Consider the following 18,708-nt stretch of genomic DNA (forward strand, 5'->3'; position numbering starts at 1 on the left):
TGCTGCAGGGTGGTGCTGGGGGTGTTGAGACTGGGTCTGATTTGTCAGTCTCAAAGCGGGCAAAGAAACGGTTCAATTCCTCCGCTAGTGAGGCATCTGCGTTAACAGACATTATTGTAGTTGGTAATATGTCGTAATTAATTAAAAAGTAGAATGTTGTGTAATTTATCACAAATGAAAAATGTATTATGTTAAAATGCAAAACATGTCACATTAAAAGTCAACTACTGTATTTTCACACCTATAGGGCGCACTTAAAAGTAAAAAAAAATCTCTAAAATGGTCGATGCGCCCAATCGGTCGGTACGTTTTGTCTGTGCACTAAACTCAATTTTTATATGGCCCTGACCGCTTGAGTGACTAGTTTTATTTCTTGTTGGCACGCTACTCATTGCGATCAACCCAGCGGACGTTCACCCTAAAAATAGCCTCCCCATTCAATCCATCCATTCAAAACATCCCAGGGGAGTGGCAAGGCATTTGACTTCCGTGTGCTTGCAGTGCTTTTAACCATCAAAAACACTCAATACATAAACAAACAGTATATCAGAGCTATACAGAGTAAACGCCTGGCGTGAAATATAACACAATGCGGGTATGAACGCTTGGAAAATGGACTGAAGCCATGGATCGAACACAATTTAACAGCTTTGCTAACGGATGGCCAACATAGTAGTTCGAGCAGGCAGCGTCTCACGAGTTATGTGACGATTTGGAATTGTCGATGCCGATATAACAGCAAGGAGAATCAAAGGCTTGGGAGTAATGCATGTCGCGAGTTACAATGGATTGTGGATGACCGGGCTCAAGTGTCAGCCAGCACTGTTCGAGCTTTTGCCAAAGCTGGAATCAATTTCACGGAATACACAACTCTGACCGACAGTGGAGCCTAGAATGTTAAACGCCGAACTCTTTATATCAGAGTGTACCTTTGGCCTCAATAAAGCATCATCAAACTTAGTTTTGTTCGTGCTGTCTTAAAAAACCCCCGCTAGTGCCAAGCCTAACATATGCTAGCAGCTAGCATAAAATATGCTAGTGGATAACATAACATACGCTAGCGGCTAGCATAACGTAGGTATGCTAGCGACTAGCATAACATAGGTACGCTAGCGGCTAGCATAACGCAGGTACGCTAGCGGCTAGCATAACGCAGGTACGCTAGCGGCTAGCATAACGCAGGTACGCTAGCGGCTAGCATAACATACGCAAGCCTAATGTCATGTGAGCGCCTTATCGAACGGGGCGTCCAAGGTATTGACAAAAAACAGAAAATACACCCGCAAATGAGACTGCGCCCTATCACACGGTGCGTTTTATAGGTGTGAAAATAGGAAAGTTTATAGTTTGCTTTCTTTGGTCCGGACCAAAATAAATTTTTCTTCTGACTTTTTTGGTGCGATTCCTTTTCACAATTCAATCTTTGCAAGAGACCCAGGATTTGTGCAAACATTATTCAATGTATCTCCCGCTCGCTGCCTCTCTTGTGACCCAGGTATTTCTGATTGTCTCGTCAACCCATGTCTGTCTATTTAAACCCTTTGTGTTTGTCAGTCCTTGTCGAATCACCTTATGTCCCTGTGTTCAAGTTTGCTCTCCCATGTCTAGTGTTCCTCATTTCCGTGCGTCTTACCCTTCAGGTTTGGTTTGATTCTTTGGTTTTGAAGTCTTTTATTTTAGAGAATTTTCTGAGCGTATTAAAGTTTGTTACTGCACCGTCACCCGCCGTTTCTACCTGCTTCCCTGCATTTAGGTCGGACCACTCTTCACAATCCGCAAATATACCAGTATCAGAGCTGCTAAACTCCGTCGACCCCATTTCAGGAGTACCCTTGTCCCATTTCCGGAGTTTTTCCAGAGTGAATGCGATTCTCGCAAAATCGATATAAAATGGAGAAAAAAAAACATAGGACAATTTAAATCAAACTGTTATGATCATGTTTTTACATAAATTGAAAAATTGTGTCGTTGCAAACTATTGGAAAGGTACAGCATAATGAAATTAAGTTTTCATTACTATTGTGTTTTACAGTAATTCCACCATGTGTCACGTTGAAGTCGCACTTGTGCAATTTGCATATGTCGGTCCTATTGGAGACAGCTTCAACATGGGATATTTCGTCGAATACGAACTAATAAACTTCTGCAAGTGTCTGGCTTGCTTAATAAATGTTTCATCCAAATTGCCATCCATTTTCCGCTTATCCCGAGCAGGCATATTGATAAGACTTACCAGTTGCACAAGACGAATCATTTGTCAGAACTTGTAACTCGGATGATTCACAATGCACTCGTGTTACCAAATTCATCTGGTTTACAGTGCAGTTGAATCAAATGCGGAAGTAACATGCAGAAGCCGTCGCGATGGTGTGAATTTTGAGGCATTTAAATTGAAAATTTGGTACTTTTCCGAAATGGTTGCTTCAAAAAAAGTTTAAGTGCAATTTTTTTTGAAATTTCCGGAGTTTAGGGAGGTTGTCAGTAGTCCCGGAGTTTGCATTACTTGTCCGGGTAAACTCCGGAAATTCAGGAAAAGTTGGCAGCTCTGGAGTATGTATGCATATATGCAAATGAAGAGAAAGGGCAGCCCGGTGGAAAAGTGTTGGCTGTAGGTTCCGAACTTCCTGTGCGGAGTTGGCATTTTCTCCACTGACCTGCGTAGGTTTTCTTTAGCGACTCCTGTTTCCTCCCACATCCCAAAAACATGCAGTGGGCTGGTTGGACACTCTAAATTGCTCTTGGTATAAATGTGTGTGAATGGTTGTCTGGGGCTGGCTGGAAACCATTTCTTGTTAGGAGAAGTGGAACAGAAGCTGAATCAATCTGTATGTGAATGTATGTATGCAAAAAGGGCCGTGATCCCCAACTCTCGCTGGAACAATTCGCAGCAGAGTGTGAAGCAGTCGGGATGAGAATCCGCACCTCCAAATCTGAGACCATGGTCCTCAGTCGGAAAATGGTGGCATGCCCTCTCCAGATCAGGGATCAGCTTCTTCCCCAGGTGGAGGCATTAAAGTATCTTAGGGTCTTGTTCACAAGTGATGGAAGAATGGAGCGGGAGATCGACAGGCGCATCGGTGCGGCGTCTGCAGTGATGCAGACTCTGCATTGGTCCATCGTGGTGAAGAATGATCCGAGCCAAAAGGCAATACTCTCCATTTACAGGTCGATCTTTGTTCCCACTCTAATCTATAGTCACGAGCTGTAGGTTGTGACGGAAAGAACGAGATCCCGGATACAAGTGGCTGAAATGAGTTTCCTCCGCAGGATGTCTGGACTCTCCTTTAGAGATAGAGTGAGAAGCTCGGTCATCCGAGATCGAGAGGAGACAGACACGTTGGCTCGGGCGTCTGATCAGGATATCCCTAAGGAGGTCTTCCGGGCACGTCCCACCGGGAGGAGACCGCGGGGCCGACCTCGGACAGGCTGGTGAGACTATGTCTCCGGGCTAGCCCAGGAACGCATTGGGGTCCTCCTGGAAGAGCTGGATGAAGTGGCTGGGGAGGGGAAGTCTGGGGTTCCGTCCAAAAGCTGCTGCCCCCGCAACCCGACTTCAGATAAGCAGAAGAAAATAAAACTAGAGCTGAGATGAGATCTTCAATATGGCACGTAATTTGCAACAACGTCTCCTGGAGATTGATGAAAACATGGTCGGAGCCATTGAATTTGGCAATTGTCATTTTTTGTGTTTTGACATTGTCATTTCCTTGTAGAACAACATATTTGTACAAGAAAAGAAACACCGGTCACCATGTTCCTTGGGCGCCGAAAACCTCTCAAAGAAAGAAGCTCCTCCTGAAAAGGTCCCCTGTTGCACCTTCTATCGATGATGCAATGCCGGTCGAATTTGACGTAGAGGACTTGGATTAAAGCTCCCAATTACCTCTTTTGAAGATTTATAAAATACGGAAAAAACGTACAAGTTGACAGTTATGAGCTTATAAAAGTGAGTCAGATGAGGAGAGGTCGTCTTTTCTTTTTGCAAATAAAAGGTGTTGTTTTGAGAACTGACGAAGCTTCACTATTTCTGTCCTGTTTGTCTGTCTATAATTTCACAAAATCCTTCAGAACAATAAGAACACTAACAATGTGTCACATAAAAATGTGAAATTTGTTAGGTAACATGAAATTAACCTGTTTCAAATTTAAATAGTCGAGGTAAAATTGTTAAAATGTATCATCTTACAACATAAAATTTGTTACACAAACCTGTCAACAATATCAGGTTAAAACATGACATTCAACAGATTAAAATGTGAAATATTTCACATTCAAATGGAAAATTCATCAGGTAATTTGAGATCGAGTTTGATTTATTTAATAAGGGACAACACATATTAATGAACATATTTATATTCATGTTAATGAACATATATCTATAAATATTTAAGATTGTAGCCAAGGACTAATTTCCATCTTTAGGCTCTTGTGTAGGTTGAAGATAAACGATGACACATACTAGACACACACAAACATGTAGCACAGTTTTAAAAAGCTTTGTGATCGCAATTTTGTTCGTCTAACAGCCAGGCTTCAAGATGATTGGCGAAAAGGGTCAGAGACGGGAGTTCACGTATATTAATTGGTATTGAGTTCCAGGTATGTGCGGCACGGACAGAGAAGGTGCTTTGGCTTAATGCACTCCTTTTGAAGGGAACTACACAGTCACCTCTGAAACCTGCCTTTGTTGATGTGTTGGAATTTTTTTGTACAAAATTTTGCAGTGGAGGAGGAGCTTTGTGTTGGAAGATTTTATAAACTAAGATTTTTTATTATTTTTGTTAAGTTAAAAAACTAATTTAAAACATGAATACACGACATACAAATACTCAACCTTGTCAGGTTAAAATATGACAATTATCTTATAATAATGTGAAATTACTAATGTCAAAACTTTTAATTTTAAGGTTTAATTGCCAACCTGAAGGTTTCCCCCAGGCTTTGGCCTCCTGTGTGTCACCCATCATCTCCAGCTCCTTTTTCTGTACCTCTTCTTCCTTAAGGCTCAGCTGGTCCAGTAGCTGTAATAAAAAGGTAGGTGCTCAGGGACATGAGCTCAGATATTACTGAAACACAATCAAGATTTTTATTGGCTCAACAATCTAACCTTCATGTTAATATCTCTCAATGTGTCCAATTCTCTGAGTAACAATGACACCAAGTTGTCTTCATCTTGGGCTTGTTCGCCGGTCAATGTGCGACCGATCTCAACATTACGGTAACTGGTGGAGGACAGATCAGGATGAGTCAGCTGTCGTTAACAGCCTGTTAGCGCTTGACCTGTCATTTCATGACACGAGTGACAGTGTTGTCACTTTTAATAATATCGCCAACATCAAGGTTGTCATATCACCTTAAAGGTCAGACTGTGGCTTTGTGCCGTAATAAAGCAGGTAAATATGGCTGCCATGCTAATTGAGGGTTTCTAATATGAAGTGTTTGTAATGTAACTTTTACTTGTCCTATTTTGGGTCCGCGGCTCATCAAATCTCGTGTTTAATAGGTCACACAGACACTTGGAAGAGAAATTTTAATCAAACGTCTAATAAGCCTGGTAGGAACTTGCAATATTGTGATCATGTTAGTGTCTGGATTGGGGAGGACCTTTTCCAAAATGCAACATTCGCCACACCTTCAAGTCCCAAAGCAAAAATACAATAATTTATCTTGACAGAGTGCAGATTTAACTTCATAGTCAAAAGTCCAATCTATCATGTTAATTTGTGTCAATCATCACAGTTAAATGTGATATTTATCCATTCTGAAAGTATTGGACAGAAAACCAAAAATGTACCATCAATGTCAGATATTTAAAAAACCACAAACACCTGAACTGGGAAAGTACTGTTAAATATGCAGATGCCATCTTGGTTTACATCTTAAAGCTCCCCCTCCACTGCAAGATTTTGTAAAAAAAATTTTTTTCCAACAGATCAACAAGAGCTGGTTCTAGATTGACTGTGTAGTTCCATTCAGAAAGATTGCATTTGAGTTTTATTTATTTAATAAGGGACAGCACATATTAATGAACAAATCCATATTCATATTATTGGATATATATGTAAATATCTAAGATTGTAGCGGAGGGCTAATTTCCATTTTAGTCTCTTGTGCATGTAAACAATAACAAATATATACACACAAACACAAGTAGTACAGTTTTAGACAACGTTGTGATTGCAATTTTGATAAAAGCCAGGCTTTAATATAATGGGCAAAGAGGTTCAGAGATGGGGGTTCTCATATGGTAAGTGGTATTGAGTTCCAGGTATGTGAGGCACGGACGGAGAAGGTGCTTTGGCTGAATGTACTCTTTTTGAAGGGAACTACACAGTCACCTCGAGAGCCAGCCCTTGTTGATGTGTTGGAATTTTTTTTTGTACAAAATCTTGCAGTGGAGGAGGAGCTATGTGATGAAAGATTTTGTAAACCTGGAACTCAATACCAATTACCATACATGAACTCCCATCTCTGGACCTCGTTGCCAATAATTTTAAAGCCTGGCTCCTGGATGAACAACATTGTCATCACAACACTGCCTAGACCTGTGCTACTTGTGTAGCTCTCATGCTGCTTCTATGCTGCTTTCTGTTCCTTTGTCCTGTGTTGGCTTATTGATTTTATCTTCAACCTACACAAGGGACTAAATATGGAAATTATCCTTCGGCTATAATCTTACATATTTTACATAAATATGTTCATTAACATGAACATGTTCATTAACATGAACATGTTCATTAACATTAACATGTTTATTAACATGTATTGTCCCTTTATTAAACAAATCAAACTCAAGCTCATAAAAAAGAGACAGCCTTTGGTTTGCCTTGGCATTATTGTATTCCCTACTTTTATTTTCACTCTGATTTTGGTGTCTTTAATTAAAATGTTTGAGTTTCCACCACCCTGCTTGGCCTCCCTGTTTCCCAGGAATTGGGTCCTTGCCTGTTTACCCATCTGCTTGCCCGCACTTGAGATAAAAGGTGGAATTGATCACCTGATACATAATGTGAATCATGTTAAACCATGAAATATATGCCAATACATGAATTTTTCAAGTTATAACTTGGCATTTATCAAATTGATATGGGGCATTTGGCCCGTTAAACCGTGGGCTTTATTACGGGCGCTACAGGACCATACCAGCCAAAACAAAGGGACAGTTTTTTCTTAAGAGAACCTAATCTAGACTCAATAAAGTAGTGTCACGGCACTATACAAAAAATTCGATAATACTGCCAGATGGATGTCAATAAGAAATGTTCTTTGACTTTTACTTCAGTCTTAGCACGACAAATTTTTATCTTACACTAAAACACAATAGCTACCTCACGTGCAGCTAACCACTTTGGTCACTTTTTTTTAACCACACTTCATTTTTATTGTATAGAAATCTTTTTATGACTACACTAATCCCTAGTTTTCACGGATAATGTAGACCAGACATGGCGAGGTAGGATCACCCCTATTATTACTGGATACCATACTACATGTTTTCGTCCCTATACGAAAACACAAGTAAACAAGTACAATTATCAAGAAGTGTATTTATTAAATATCACAGTTACAGGCATATGAAAAGACTACAATGTATTAATATCCAAGTATAATCTATAATTAAAAATAATGTAAATACTTTTAAGTAGTCAAAGTCAAAAGCCTTTATTGTCATTATACAACAGCTGACGAAATTAGTGGTGCTACTCCACAAAGTGCGTGTTTCCCAATAAATAAATAAATAAGTAATTTAAAAAGTCACGTCCGGGCAAGGTAATAGAAAAAAAAAAATCTAAAATATTAAACATTGTTATTGCACACCCTGATGTTATTGCACAGAAGGGATTGTGTGTCGTGCTAATCCAAGTTCAGAGCCCTGATGGCTGTGGGGAAAAAAACTGTCCCTAAGTCTATTTGTCCATGTTTTGTGAGACATGTAGCATCTGCCAGAGGGCAGCAGCTGTAACAGGTTGTGAACAGGGTGATAAGGGTCCCTAACAATGTTCCCAGTTCTGCTGAGGTAGCGAGGGCTGGCAATGTCATCCAGGGAGGGCAGAAAGCAGCCGATGATCTTCTGGGTGGTGTTGATCACTCTCTGCATGGCTTTCTGTCTGCTGCCGTGCTTCCAGCGTACCACACTGTAATGCAGTATGCCAGGATGCTCTCCACAGTGGCTCTATAGAAGGTTACCAGAAGCTTAGTGTCCAAGTTGTTCCTCCTGAGTACTCTCAGGAAATTGTGTCACTTTTGTGGTCTTTGTCACCACTGCCGTGGTGTTGGTAGACCAGGAGAGCTTGTCTGTGATGTGGACCAGTGTTCCCTCTAAGCTGCGCGCGTGCGCAATTGCGCACTACTCTCGTCTTCTCTGCGCAGCAGCAATCATATGGCGCGCAGTAAAAAAAAAAAAGATTTTTTTTTATTTTTTAATTTTTTTAATTTTTTTTTTTACCCCTTTCCCCATGATGGCGCCGTTTAAGCGGCAGCCAGTAGCAGTAGCTCTGTCCACTTATGTTTTTCGTGTTTTACAGCATGTTTTACATGAAAAATTAGAGGGAACATTGACATGCACCTGCTTGTGGCAGGTGTGATACTGGTGTGCCCATAGCGAGCAATGATGATGTCGTGACCGGATGATTCGCCTAAAGACGTTTCGCCGACGGACGTTTGACAGACGGACAGGTCGCCGAATGGACGTTCCGCCAAACGTTCATTCGGCGACCTGCCCGTCTGTCAAACGTCCGTCGGCGAAACGTCTTTAGGCGAATCATCCGAGTACCGATGATGTCGCTCACACTGGTACTCAGTGCGCTCAGGGAGGTTGACTTTCTGCTCAGACCAACGACAAATTAGAGGGAACATTGATGTGGACCCCCAGGAATTTGAAGGACTGGATGGACCCTGTCAACGCATACTTCATTTATGAAGAGCGGCGCCGGATCTGTGCTGCGTTTGCGAAAGTCCAGAATTATTTCTTTAGTTTTCATGGTGTTTAGTGCGAGATTGTTCACCAAATACAACGAAGACAGTTTGTTGGCCTCATCACTGTAGGCAGACTCATCCCCCCTGATATGAGTCCAACCACAGTGGTGTCATCGGCAAATTTGATGATGGAGTTGGAGTGGTGGGTCAGTGTACAGTCGCATGTGTACAGGGAGTATATAATAGGACTCAGTACACAACCTTGAGGGGAGCCAGTGCTCAGTGCAATGGAGGAAAAGAGGTGGGGAACAAGTCTAACAGTTTGTGGACGGTTCATTAAGAAATTCGTAATCCAGCAGCAGATGGAAGAGGATAGTCCAAGGTGGGAGGTTTGTCAGCCAGAATGTCCAGTATTATAGTGTTGAAGGCTGAGCTATAGTCAATGAAAAGCATTCTTACATAGTTCCCCTGGTGCTCCAGGTGGCTCATTGCTGTGTGTAGAGCTACGGCGATTGCGTCCTCAGTGGACCTATTTGCTCTATAAGCAAACTGTTGAGGGTCAACTGAGGGAGGGATTGTGTCCCTGATGTGGGGGGCGACCAACTTTTCAAAGCACTTCATGATCACAGGCATAAGTGCAACAGGCCTGTAATCATTCAGGCAGGAGGGGATGATGGATTGTTGGAGGGAACAATTGAAAATCTTTGTGAAAACCCCAGTCAGCTGTTCAGCACAGGCTTTGAGCACCTTCCCAGGTACTCTGTCAGGGCCAGCAGCCTTCCTGGTGTTCACAGTTCGCAGTACCCGTCTCACTTCATGTTCCTGAAGCTTCAGTGTACTGCTGCAAGGTGGTGGATGTGTTGAGACTGAATCTGATTTGTTACTCTCAAAGCAGGCAAAGAAACGGTTCAGTTCCTCTGCTAGTAAGGCATCTGAGTTAACAGACACCTTATTATTGTAATTGGTAATGTGTCGTATTCCCTGCCACATCTTTGGGTTATTTTCTGTGAAGTGCTCTTCAATTTTCCTTGTATATGCTGCCTTGGCCTTTTTAATGCCTCTCTTCAGGTCAGCTCTGGCAGCGCTGTATTGTAACTTGTCCCCTGACCTGAAGGTGGTGTCATCTAAATAAATTTTGTTTAGCGTTTTATGTTTATCTTTTCTCTATTTTGAAATAAATGACTGTATCGGCCACATTGACTTTTGTCATGACATCATCGGGTCACGGCGCCATCAAGTTTCATGCATGTCGTGTTTTTATGCGCATATAAACTGCACCCTCGATTCAGTCATCATTTTTTAGTCCGACAAAAGTGGCTTTTTGCGAGTAAATATGGTAAATACTTCAAGTACACAGTGAAAATAGTTCCTCTCCGGTTGATTAAATGAAACAGCTTATTGGGAGCTTTAGTCCAAGTCCTCTTGATCAGATTCTAGGCATTGGATTATCGATGGAATCTTTAGAGGGCGCCACAGGGGCAGCAGGGAAAGCTTCTCTCTGCAAGAGGTTTTCAGCGCACAAGGAATATGGCAACCTCCGTTTCTTTTCTTGTGCAAATATGCTTTTTTACAATGACATAACACTGTCAAGATGATTGCCAAATTCAATGGATCCGACAATGTTGTCATTAATCTCCTGGAGCCGTTGTTGCAAATATTATTGCAAGATATTCTGCAGCTGTCTCGTCATTCCATCTTCATGGCTGTATCTACGGCGTAAATCCCTCATAATGCTGGTTCATTGTTTTATTTATTAGTGGTTAGCACTCGCTTAGTGTCCTTGGAAAGGGATATTGTAGCCGTCTTCAGATTGTTTGCTTCTTTCTTGGTAAAACGCACGGTAGATTCATTTATGCCGCAATGGCGTCCTAAACCTTTAGCATAGCAACGTCACCTTTTCAGTAAATTTAATCATGTCTTGTTTTTTCTTGGGCTCATTGGTGCTAGGAGGCATTTTCAATGACGATTCCAAAACAGGCTCTGCTTAGTGTTTTTCCACAGGTAATGTGCGCGATTCGAAATGTAATCCTAAGAAACCAGCAAATGGCAAGATGTCGTCTTTCCATATTATTCGGGCGTGATTCTTCTACAGTGGAAAATCGCTTGTTCTTCAGCGGTAAGTGCCACCCAATTCAGCGCCAAAGAAGAAGCGGAGCCCTGACTTCCAACATTTTTTTTATTCCGCGTCTTTCGCTAGGGAGTTTGAGCATGAATTTTAAAAAAATTCTGAACTTTTTTTATGTAAACTATAAAAAATGCGATGTACTGAAGCGGCGAAGTGGTGCAGGATCACAGTACTTGTGTAATGGCAATAAAGGCATTCAATTCAATTAAAGATTTGAAGTTTACCACATTAAAACATTAAGTTAATCACGTTAAAGGTTATTACAATAAATATGACATTGTAATAATTGTAGCGTTTCAGTTATTTTTAAAAATTTGGTTAAAAGTGAAATATTTTACATTCGAAAGTGCAACTTTATCAGTTAAAATGAGACATTTTAATTTTTTTTTTGAAAATAAATAATTTATTTAAATATTCAGTATTAAAGCGACTTATAAATTTAATTGGTTCAAAAAGTGCTTTTGTAGCTTCGATGTTTTGTAAGTAGGAGCACTACTTACGAATGGTTCTACATTTTCAGGTAATGAAATGGTTTGATAATCAAATTACTGTTCAAGATACGTAAAGCTGTCCAACTTACAAAAACTCATGAAGTGCAATGGACGGAATGGAGTAATAGACAGGCTCACTTGCTAGTCACCTCATTCAGCAACAGCCACACAGAATAGCCTCATGCACCGCTATTTATACGGTATTTTATCTTATTAAATTGTAGTGCTGGCGTTTCTTTCCGCCAACATGTCGCTGGCCTCCCATTCGCTAGCAGGAAGCAGTGGCTCTATGATCCTGCAAGATTAGTGTGCTGTAGAAGCAAGACAACTAAGCAGGGGAGCCATCGACATCAAAGAGTTATTAGTGAGTCAAGATATGTTCTGGCTGCTGGCGAGTTCCTGATTCTTCTGCCGCCCCTCGTTTGTCACGGAGTTGTTTCTTGAGTTTTTCTCATTGTGCCTAAAATAATTTGAAGTTGTGGGTATATTATTGGGGTAGAATTATTATTATTACATTTATTATTTGTGTACATATTGTAACAAGGGTGGTCCGTGGTTAGCACATCACACTCACTGATCAAGGGTTCAATCCCCGTGACCGGACGTTTCGTCGAAAGACGTTTGGTCGATCGGACGTTTGGTAGAACGGACGTTTGGTCGCCGGGTTTGCTCGCTGTCAAATTATGACAGAGTTTACTGTTGATATTTTGATATAAGATATTTAGATATTAAACTCACTCTCTCTCTCATGATTATAATTTTGAGAGCTGGTTTCAACAGTAACAACCCGGCGACCGGACGTCCGTCCGACCGGACGTCCGTCCGTCCGACCGGACGTCCGTCCGTCCGACCGGACGTCCGTCCGTCCGACCGGACGTCCGTCCGTCCGACCGGACGTCCGTCCGTCCGACCGGACGTCCGTCCGTCCGACCGGACGTCCGTCCGTCCGACCGGACGTCCGTCCGTCCGACCGGACGTCCGTCCGTCCGACCGGTCGACCGTCCGTCCGTCCGACCGGTCGACCGAACGTCCGTCCGACCGGTCGACCGAACGTCCGTCCGACCGGTCGACCGAACGTCCGTCCGACCGGTCGACCGAACGTCCGTCCGTCCGTCCGACCGAACGTCCGTCCGACCGGTCGACCGAACGTCCGTCCGACCGAACGTCCGTCCGACCGGTCGACCGAACGTCCGTCCGACCGGTCGACCGAACGACCGGTCGACCGAACGACCGGTCGACCGAACGACCGGTCGACCGAACGACCGGTCGACCGAACGACCGGTCGACCGAACGTCCGGTCGACCGAACGTCCGGTCGACCGAACGTCCGGTCGACCGAACGTCCGGTCGACCGAACGTCCGGTCGACCAAACGTCCGGTCGACCAAAACGTCCGGGGACCAAACGTCTTTCGACAAAACGTCCGAGTACCTTCAATCCCAGGTTTGGACCTTCCTGTGTGGATTTTTCATGTTCTCCCCAGGCTTCCATGGGTTTTCTCTGGGTTGGTTGAACACTGTAAGTTTCCCTTCGGTTTGAGTGTGTGCGTAAATGGTTGTCTCTCCTTGTGCCCTCCCTTTGGCTGGGAACAAATTCAGGGTGTCCCCGCCTACTGCCTGTAGTTGGCTGGGATAGCCTCCAGCAATCCCTGCAACCATCTTGAGGATAAGCGATACAGATAATGAGTGAATTAATGAATAAATAGAAACTACAATCAAACAGTACATCATGTGGAAAACTTTACTTATGCATACCTCAACCTCTGAAAATGTCAACCCAATATTTGAGATTTAATGAGTGTTAATCTCAAATTCCCATAAACTGTCATATATTAGAAAACAAGTTGAACATGGCTTTGTGTCCCCAAACTGCATAAAGACACACACACATGCATACTTCAACTTCTAATGATATCTCAATGGTCCCCCAGAATTTGGAGCCCTGAAGTTGCAGCGCTGAGCTGGAAAATGCTGACCTGCTGACAACAAGACTTTCCTCTTTTGGACCTAGAGCTCCCTCGCAGTTCATAGCATCCAGATCTGAAAAGTCTGTCTCCATGGCTACTACACCTGACTTTCTGGAGGACACCCGGAAAGACGACTTTTCCTGAGCGGGGCCAATGCTAGATTGGGAAGACTCAGGGGGAAGGTGGAGGACTGGAACATGAAGAGAAGAGTAAAATGGAGAAATATAGGACATTGACTGTGAGAATAATCTGGAGAAGGATTTTTTACCAAATGGTTCCTCACTGGTGTAGAGTGGATACAGCGGACGTTGGTCCTGGTTTCCGTGAGGGTTATCTGACAAAACAAAAGATTGGTTACCAATAAACTCCGGTTTCCTTCTACATTCCAAAAACATGCATGGCTGATTGGACACTCTAAATTGCCCCGAGGTATGGCTGTGAGTGTGCATGGTTGTCTGTCTCCTTGTGCCCTGCGATCGGCTGGCCACCGATTCAGGGTGTCCCCCGCCTCTGGCCCGGAGTCATCTGGGATAGGCTCCAGCACCCACTGGGACCCTAATGAGGATGAAGCGGTTCAGAAAATGAGATGAGATGAGATTAGTTACCAGTAAGTTTTCACTCCAGACCTCAATTTGAACTAAGTCATAGCCTTGATTCTAGTTTTCTCTGGTGAAAGTCTTTACACTGTTTTTTGTCTTTTGCTTTGAGCAAAGGTTCACTGTTTTGTCGGTCTTGTCTTTGGTGAGTGCCCAGTCTTGTCTGTTCCAAGATTCACTGTGGTCAATGGTCAAGATCCTCACTGTCATCAGTCTGCCACTCTGTTACTGGTGTTTTCCTGAAACATTTTCGCTCTGTCCTTTTATTTTGAAGTACAAGCAGACAACATGGTCTTTGTTTTTATCTTCGCTCCAATGTTCAAGTTTGGTGCAGCGATTGTTACTGGACAAAATTATCACTTTCGCCTTGGTCTTATATCTGTTTGAGTGTTTAGTCTGGTCCCAGCCTTGCTGTCCAAATTTCACACTGGTCATTGTTTCATATCTTAATTCTCGTCCGAGCTGTATTAGCTAGGACCTAGCTTTTTCCTGATTTGCTCTAGTTTTGGATTGGTACAGGTTACAATATGCTTTTGTCTGTGCACCTAAACCTTAATCTGGTCTGAGCCTTGTTCCTGATAAAAATCTAAATCTGGTCATCCCCATGGTCATAGTTTCACTTTAGTCACTGGTCCTGTCCTACTTAATGGCTCATGAAGCCTCTAACTCTGGTATTGTTCTTTTCCCTGGATTGCCCCTGCTCTTCATTATTACAATTTTACTCTAGTCTTAGTCTGATTAGTCTGAAACTTGTCTCGTCTCTGAGATATCCCCAGGTCTGGTCCTGGTGTGGTCCCTTATCCAGGTTTCACTCTGGTCAATAGTTCAGATCCTTAACCTTATCCTGGTTAAAAGGTCTCAGTCCTGGAATTGGTCTTTTCCCAAAATCCAGAACCCCAGCGGGTTCTCCTCTTTGCCGATGATGTGAAGCTCGTTGCTCCCCGGAGCGACTACGAGGACCTGCGTAGGTGCCTTTATCATGTGTGGAGATGGTCGAACCTGTGGGACCTGCAGCTCAACATCACGAAATGCAGTCATTTGGTTATTGGGGCTCCTCCTGATGCACCTCTTGACTTTGAACCGGGACGCCTGGAACTGGAACGATCTCAACGGTGCAAAGATCTGGGCATCATTGTCGACGACACGTTCAAACCAACGGCCCAATGGATCCAAGCAGCCAACAAAGCTCGCGGAGTGCTGTTTCTGATGTTCCGGTCCTTTGCCATCATCACAGCAGACATCTTCCTTCCGTTGTATGTTTCCCTGGTGAGGCCCATTCTCGAGTATGGGATCCAAGCCGCATCACCGTACCTCGCCAGGGACATCCAGCATCTGGAGCGGGTCCAGAGGCTTGCAACGAGGATGGTCCGCGGCCTCAGCTTAATGTCCTACGAGGAAAGATGCCAGCGACTCAACCTGCCGACCCTTGAGGCTAGGCGTCTGCGAGGGGACCTGATACTGGCCTACAACATCCTCCACGGTATCTACAACATGCCCCGCGATCTCTTCTTCACGCCCGCACCTGATCGTGGTCTGAGGGGTCATCCGTGGAAGCTGTATCCTCGCAGGTTCCGGTTGAATCGGCGGAAGGCTGCTTTTTCAGTGCGCATCGCCGGTCCTTGGAACCGGCTTCCGCAGAGTGTGGTCGAGAAGCCAACGGTCGCCCAGTTCAAGAGGGCTCTGGATGACGTTTTAGCCGTGAACCAGTGACTACACCGCGTTTTGTTGCACATTTCTTGTATCTTTGTTACATGGACCTTAGCCTTGTGCTTTTTCTTGCCAATAAATTGAATTGAATTGAAATTGAATTGGAATTGGTCTTTTCCCAAAATCAAATTCTCGCTGTGGTATTTCATTTGTACACAATCTGTCTGTGGTTTTGTCTGTGATCCAAAGCCTCAGTAACATACGTGTCTAGACCCCGATCAAAGTCTTGTCCCAGATCTAAGTTCCAAGTTTGATCCTAGTACTCTATCTGGCATCAGTCTCGTCTCTAGATGCGGGTCATTGGTCAACTCTGGTCCTCAGTCTTTTCCTGCTTGTAGGCTGTCACTGTGGAACTTTTCCCTGAATCAAATTCTCACCTTGAATAGTAGTTTATAATGTGGCCACTGATTTATTTCTGCCTGATGGGTCCAAGTTTCACTCTGGTCACTGGTACAGGTTCTTAGTCAGGTCCTTGTCCAGTCACGGTCAAAGTCCTCAGTCTGGTTTATTGTCTATACCAGGGGTCTCCAAAAGCGGTCCTCAAGGAAATCCTGCAGCCCTTTGTGGAATACTAGTTTGGACTACCCTGTTTTATACTTTCATTCAGGTTTACATTAGTTCAAGTCCATCATAATTAGTCTTGTACCCATTTTAAGGGACCACTGTGGTCATGGTCTTCTCTTTGGTTTTCTGCCAGACTTAATGCTGTCTTCTCACCTAGTGTTAAATTTGTTTTGTCCAATAAGGTTCTTTCAAGTGTCCGATCCTGGTTTGACTCTTAGTCTCACTTATGGCTGTGTCACAGTGTGTGTATGTGGGTGTGGCGGAGCAGGTGGCGGGGTGAGGGGAGAGATCTATATGCGGAAGACTTTTAAGTCCCTTTGAAAGTGTCCGTGCAGCGTTTGCGACTCCATGATTAAGGTGAACAGTTTCCTCGGCTGGCTAAGGATGTTTAAATCCTTCTAAATGAATGTTCACGTTTTGCACTAGCTTTGAAGTCTTGTCAAAGATGGAAAAATGTGCGGAAAAAGGGGAAACGCAAAGGCCAATTGAGGATCCAATCTGACTGATCCAATGAGTAGCTGGCAGGGGTGCGGCTCCCTCCCCCTTGCAGTATAATAGAAACTAAAGTCCATTAATTTTTTAAGCTCAATTAATAGATTTTGTGCAACGCTGGTGTCGGAGGAGGAAGTTTGCCTTGTTTTCCAGCTGACTGCATGAATATTAATGACGGTGTGGAGCTGATTAGATAAGCTTCAGCTCAAATCCAACACAATCCAGCTCTGATCTTTCCCGTCGTGCCGCCGTTGCCCGGAATTTCCATACCGATGGCCAAAAGCTCGTGCACAATAAACACACGAGCACGTCGTTTGCTTTTGTCTGACTGCCTCACTCAGTTCAAACAAAGCAGCGCATATTATTGATTGTTAATCGGTTACATAATGCAATTCATTTTTTTGCAACTGATTAAGAACAACACATGCTTGCAGAGTATTAGAAAGTCTAAATAAAAGTATATTTCCCTCATTGGCTGCCAATCACGGCAATAGATATCTACTATATTTTGGAATCAAACTGGAATTTAGTTGTCAACGACATTACCACGCTCTCAGTTAAACAGAACATTTATTATGTTAATATGTGGAATTTATTACGTTAAAGCATCTAATTTGTTTCAATTTAAAACATGAAGCCTTTCGTAATACAATGTGAAATTTCTCACACAAATACAAAATCATGTAACAAAGAAAATGGTTCTCCAAAATTATATCATTACAATACAGTAGTTTATTTGAAAAAAATGAGATTGCTTTTTTCTTATAGTTAAAAAAAACAACAACATCTACACAAGTCAGAAAATGACAAAAAAAGTTGGTGCTTTTCAGTAATATTAATTCATTCCTTTTCCATACTACTTATCCTCACAAGGGTTCCAGGGGGTGTTGGAGCCTATCCCAGCTAACTACCAGCACCAGGCAGGGGATACCCTGAATTAGTGGTCAGCCAATCGTAGGGCACAAGGAGATAGACCACCATTCATCAACACTCATACCTAGGGGCAATTCATAGTGTTCAACCAGCCTACCATGCATGTTTTTGAGATGTGGAAGGAAACCGGAGTCCCCGGAGAAACACCATGCAACCCTGGGGGTTGAACAAGGTATGATCCTAAGATCTGAGCATCAATCTGAGAACTATAAGGCCGACGCACTAACTCCTCAGGCACTGGTAAGTAAAGTCAGTAATAAGAAACAAACAAACAGATAAAAAAACTAAAACAAAAATGCAATTTCTGCATAAATTGCATGCTTTTCTCGCCTATGCAGGGCTTCCTATGAATTCTGTGTTATTTTCGTGCCACATGGCTGCTGCTGAAAGCGCATGAAGTCCACATGCCATTTGACAAGAAGCTCATAGAAATTGAACGTGTAATACAATCAAAGTTTCACATTACCAGCCAGTCTTTCCAGTTTAAATTAATTGGATAGCTATCTTTGCAAATGGAATGCAAACAGTTAATTGTGGCTCATTACATAGTTAAGTTAGGGCCCTTAATTGTCACTCCCTATACATTTTTGGACACTTCCTTTTGATTTCATATAAATTAATGTTGGCTATTGGGCACTTTGCATACCTTGCCTTTAGAAATTAATAGGCTTAAAAAACATGTTTTTGGAACAATTATGAAGAATAGTGAAAACAGCCAAAGACAGCTTGCATCATGTTAAATTTTGGACAATTTCAAAGTGTGAATCAGTGTGAATTGGTCTAAGATGTAACTAGACTTTATAGTAAACTTTGTACACAAGAACGCATACACATTGTATTTTTTGTTGTGAACGCGGACATGTATTTGTGTGTCTGTGTGTGTCGAGCGGACCACCCACCCTGGAGATTAAAAGCTTCAC

General features: G+C 42.9%; 1 protein-coding gene across 7 annotated transcripts in view; it reads right to left on the reverse strand.

Annotated features, from left to right (window-relative positions):
- The window catches only part of mipol1 (mirror-image polydactyly 1), a 134,142-nt gene that overhangs the window by 79,460 nt on the left and 35,974 nt on the right, over nt 1-18,708 (reverse strand). For all 7 annotated transcript variants that reach the window (XR_013305060.1, XM_077620194.1, XM_077620192.1 and 4 more), the window contains 4 exons: nt 13,765-13,830; nt 13,506-13,686; nt 5,108-5,222; nt 4,922-5,021 (listed from right to left, as the gene is read on the reverse strand). Coding sequence is in view for 6 of the 7 variants with exons in the window: in XM_077620194.1 (XP_077476320.1) it covers nt 4,922-5,021; nt 5,108-5,222; nt 13,506-13,686; nt 13,765-13,830 (462 nt within the window). In the remaining variant the exon portion in view is untranslated. The remainder of the gene's footprint in view (nt 1-4,921; nt 5,022-5,107; nt 5,223-13,505; nt 13,687-13,764; nt 13,831-18,708) is intronic.

Source organism: Stigmatopora argus, chromosome 15 (genome assembly GCF_051989625.1).
Source record: "Stigmatopora argus isolate UIUO_Sarg chromosome 15, RoL_Sarg_1.0, whole genome shotgun sequence".
Taxonomy (NCBI): domain Eukaryota; kingdom Metazoa; phylum Chordata; class Actinopteri; order Syngnathiformes; family Syngnathidae; genus Stigmatopora; species Stigmatopora argus.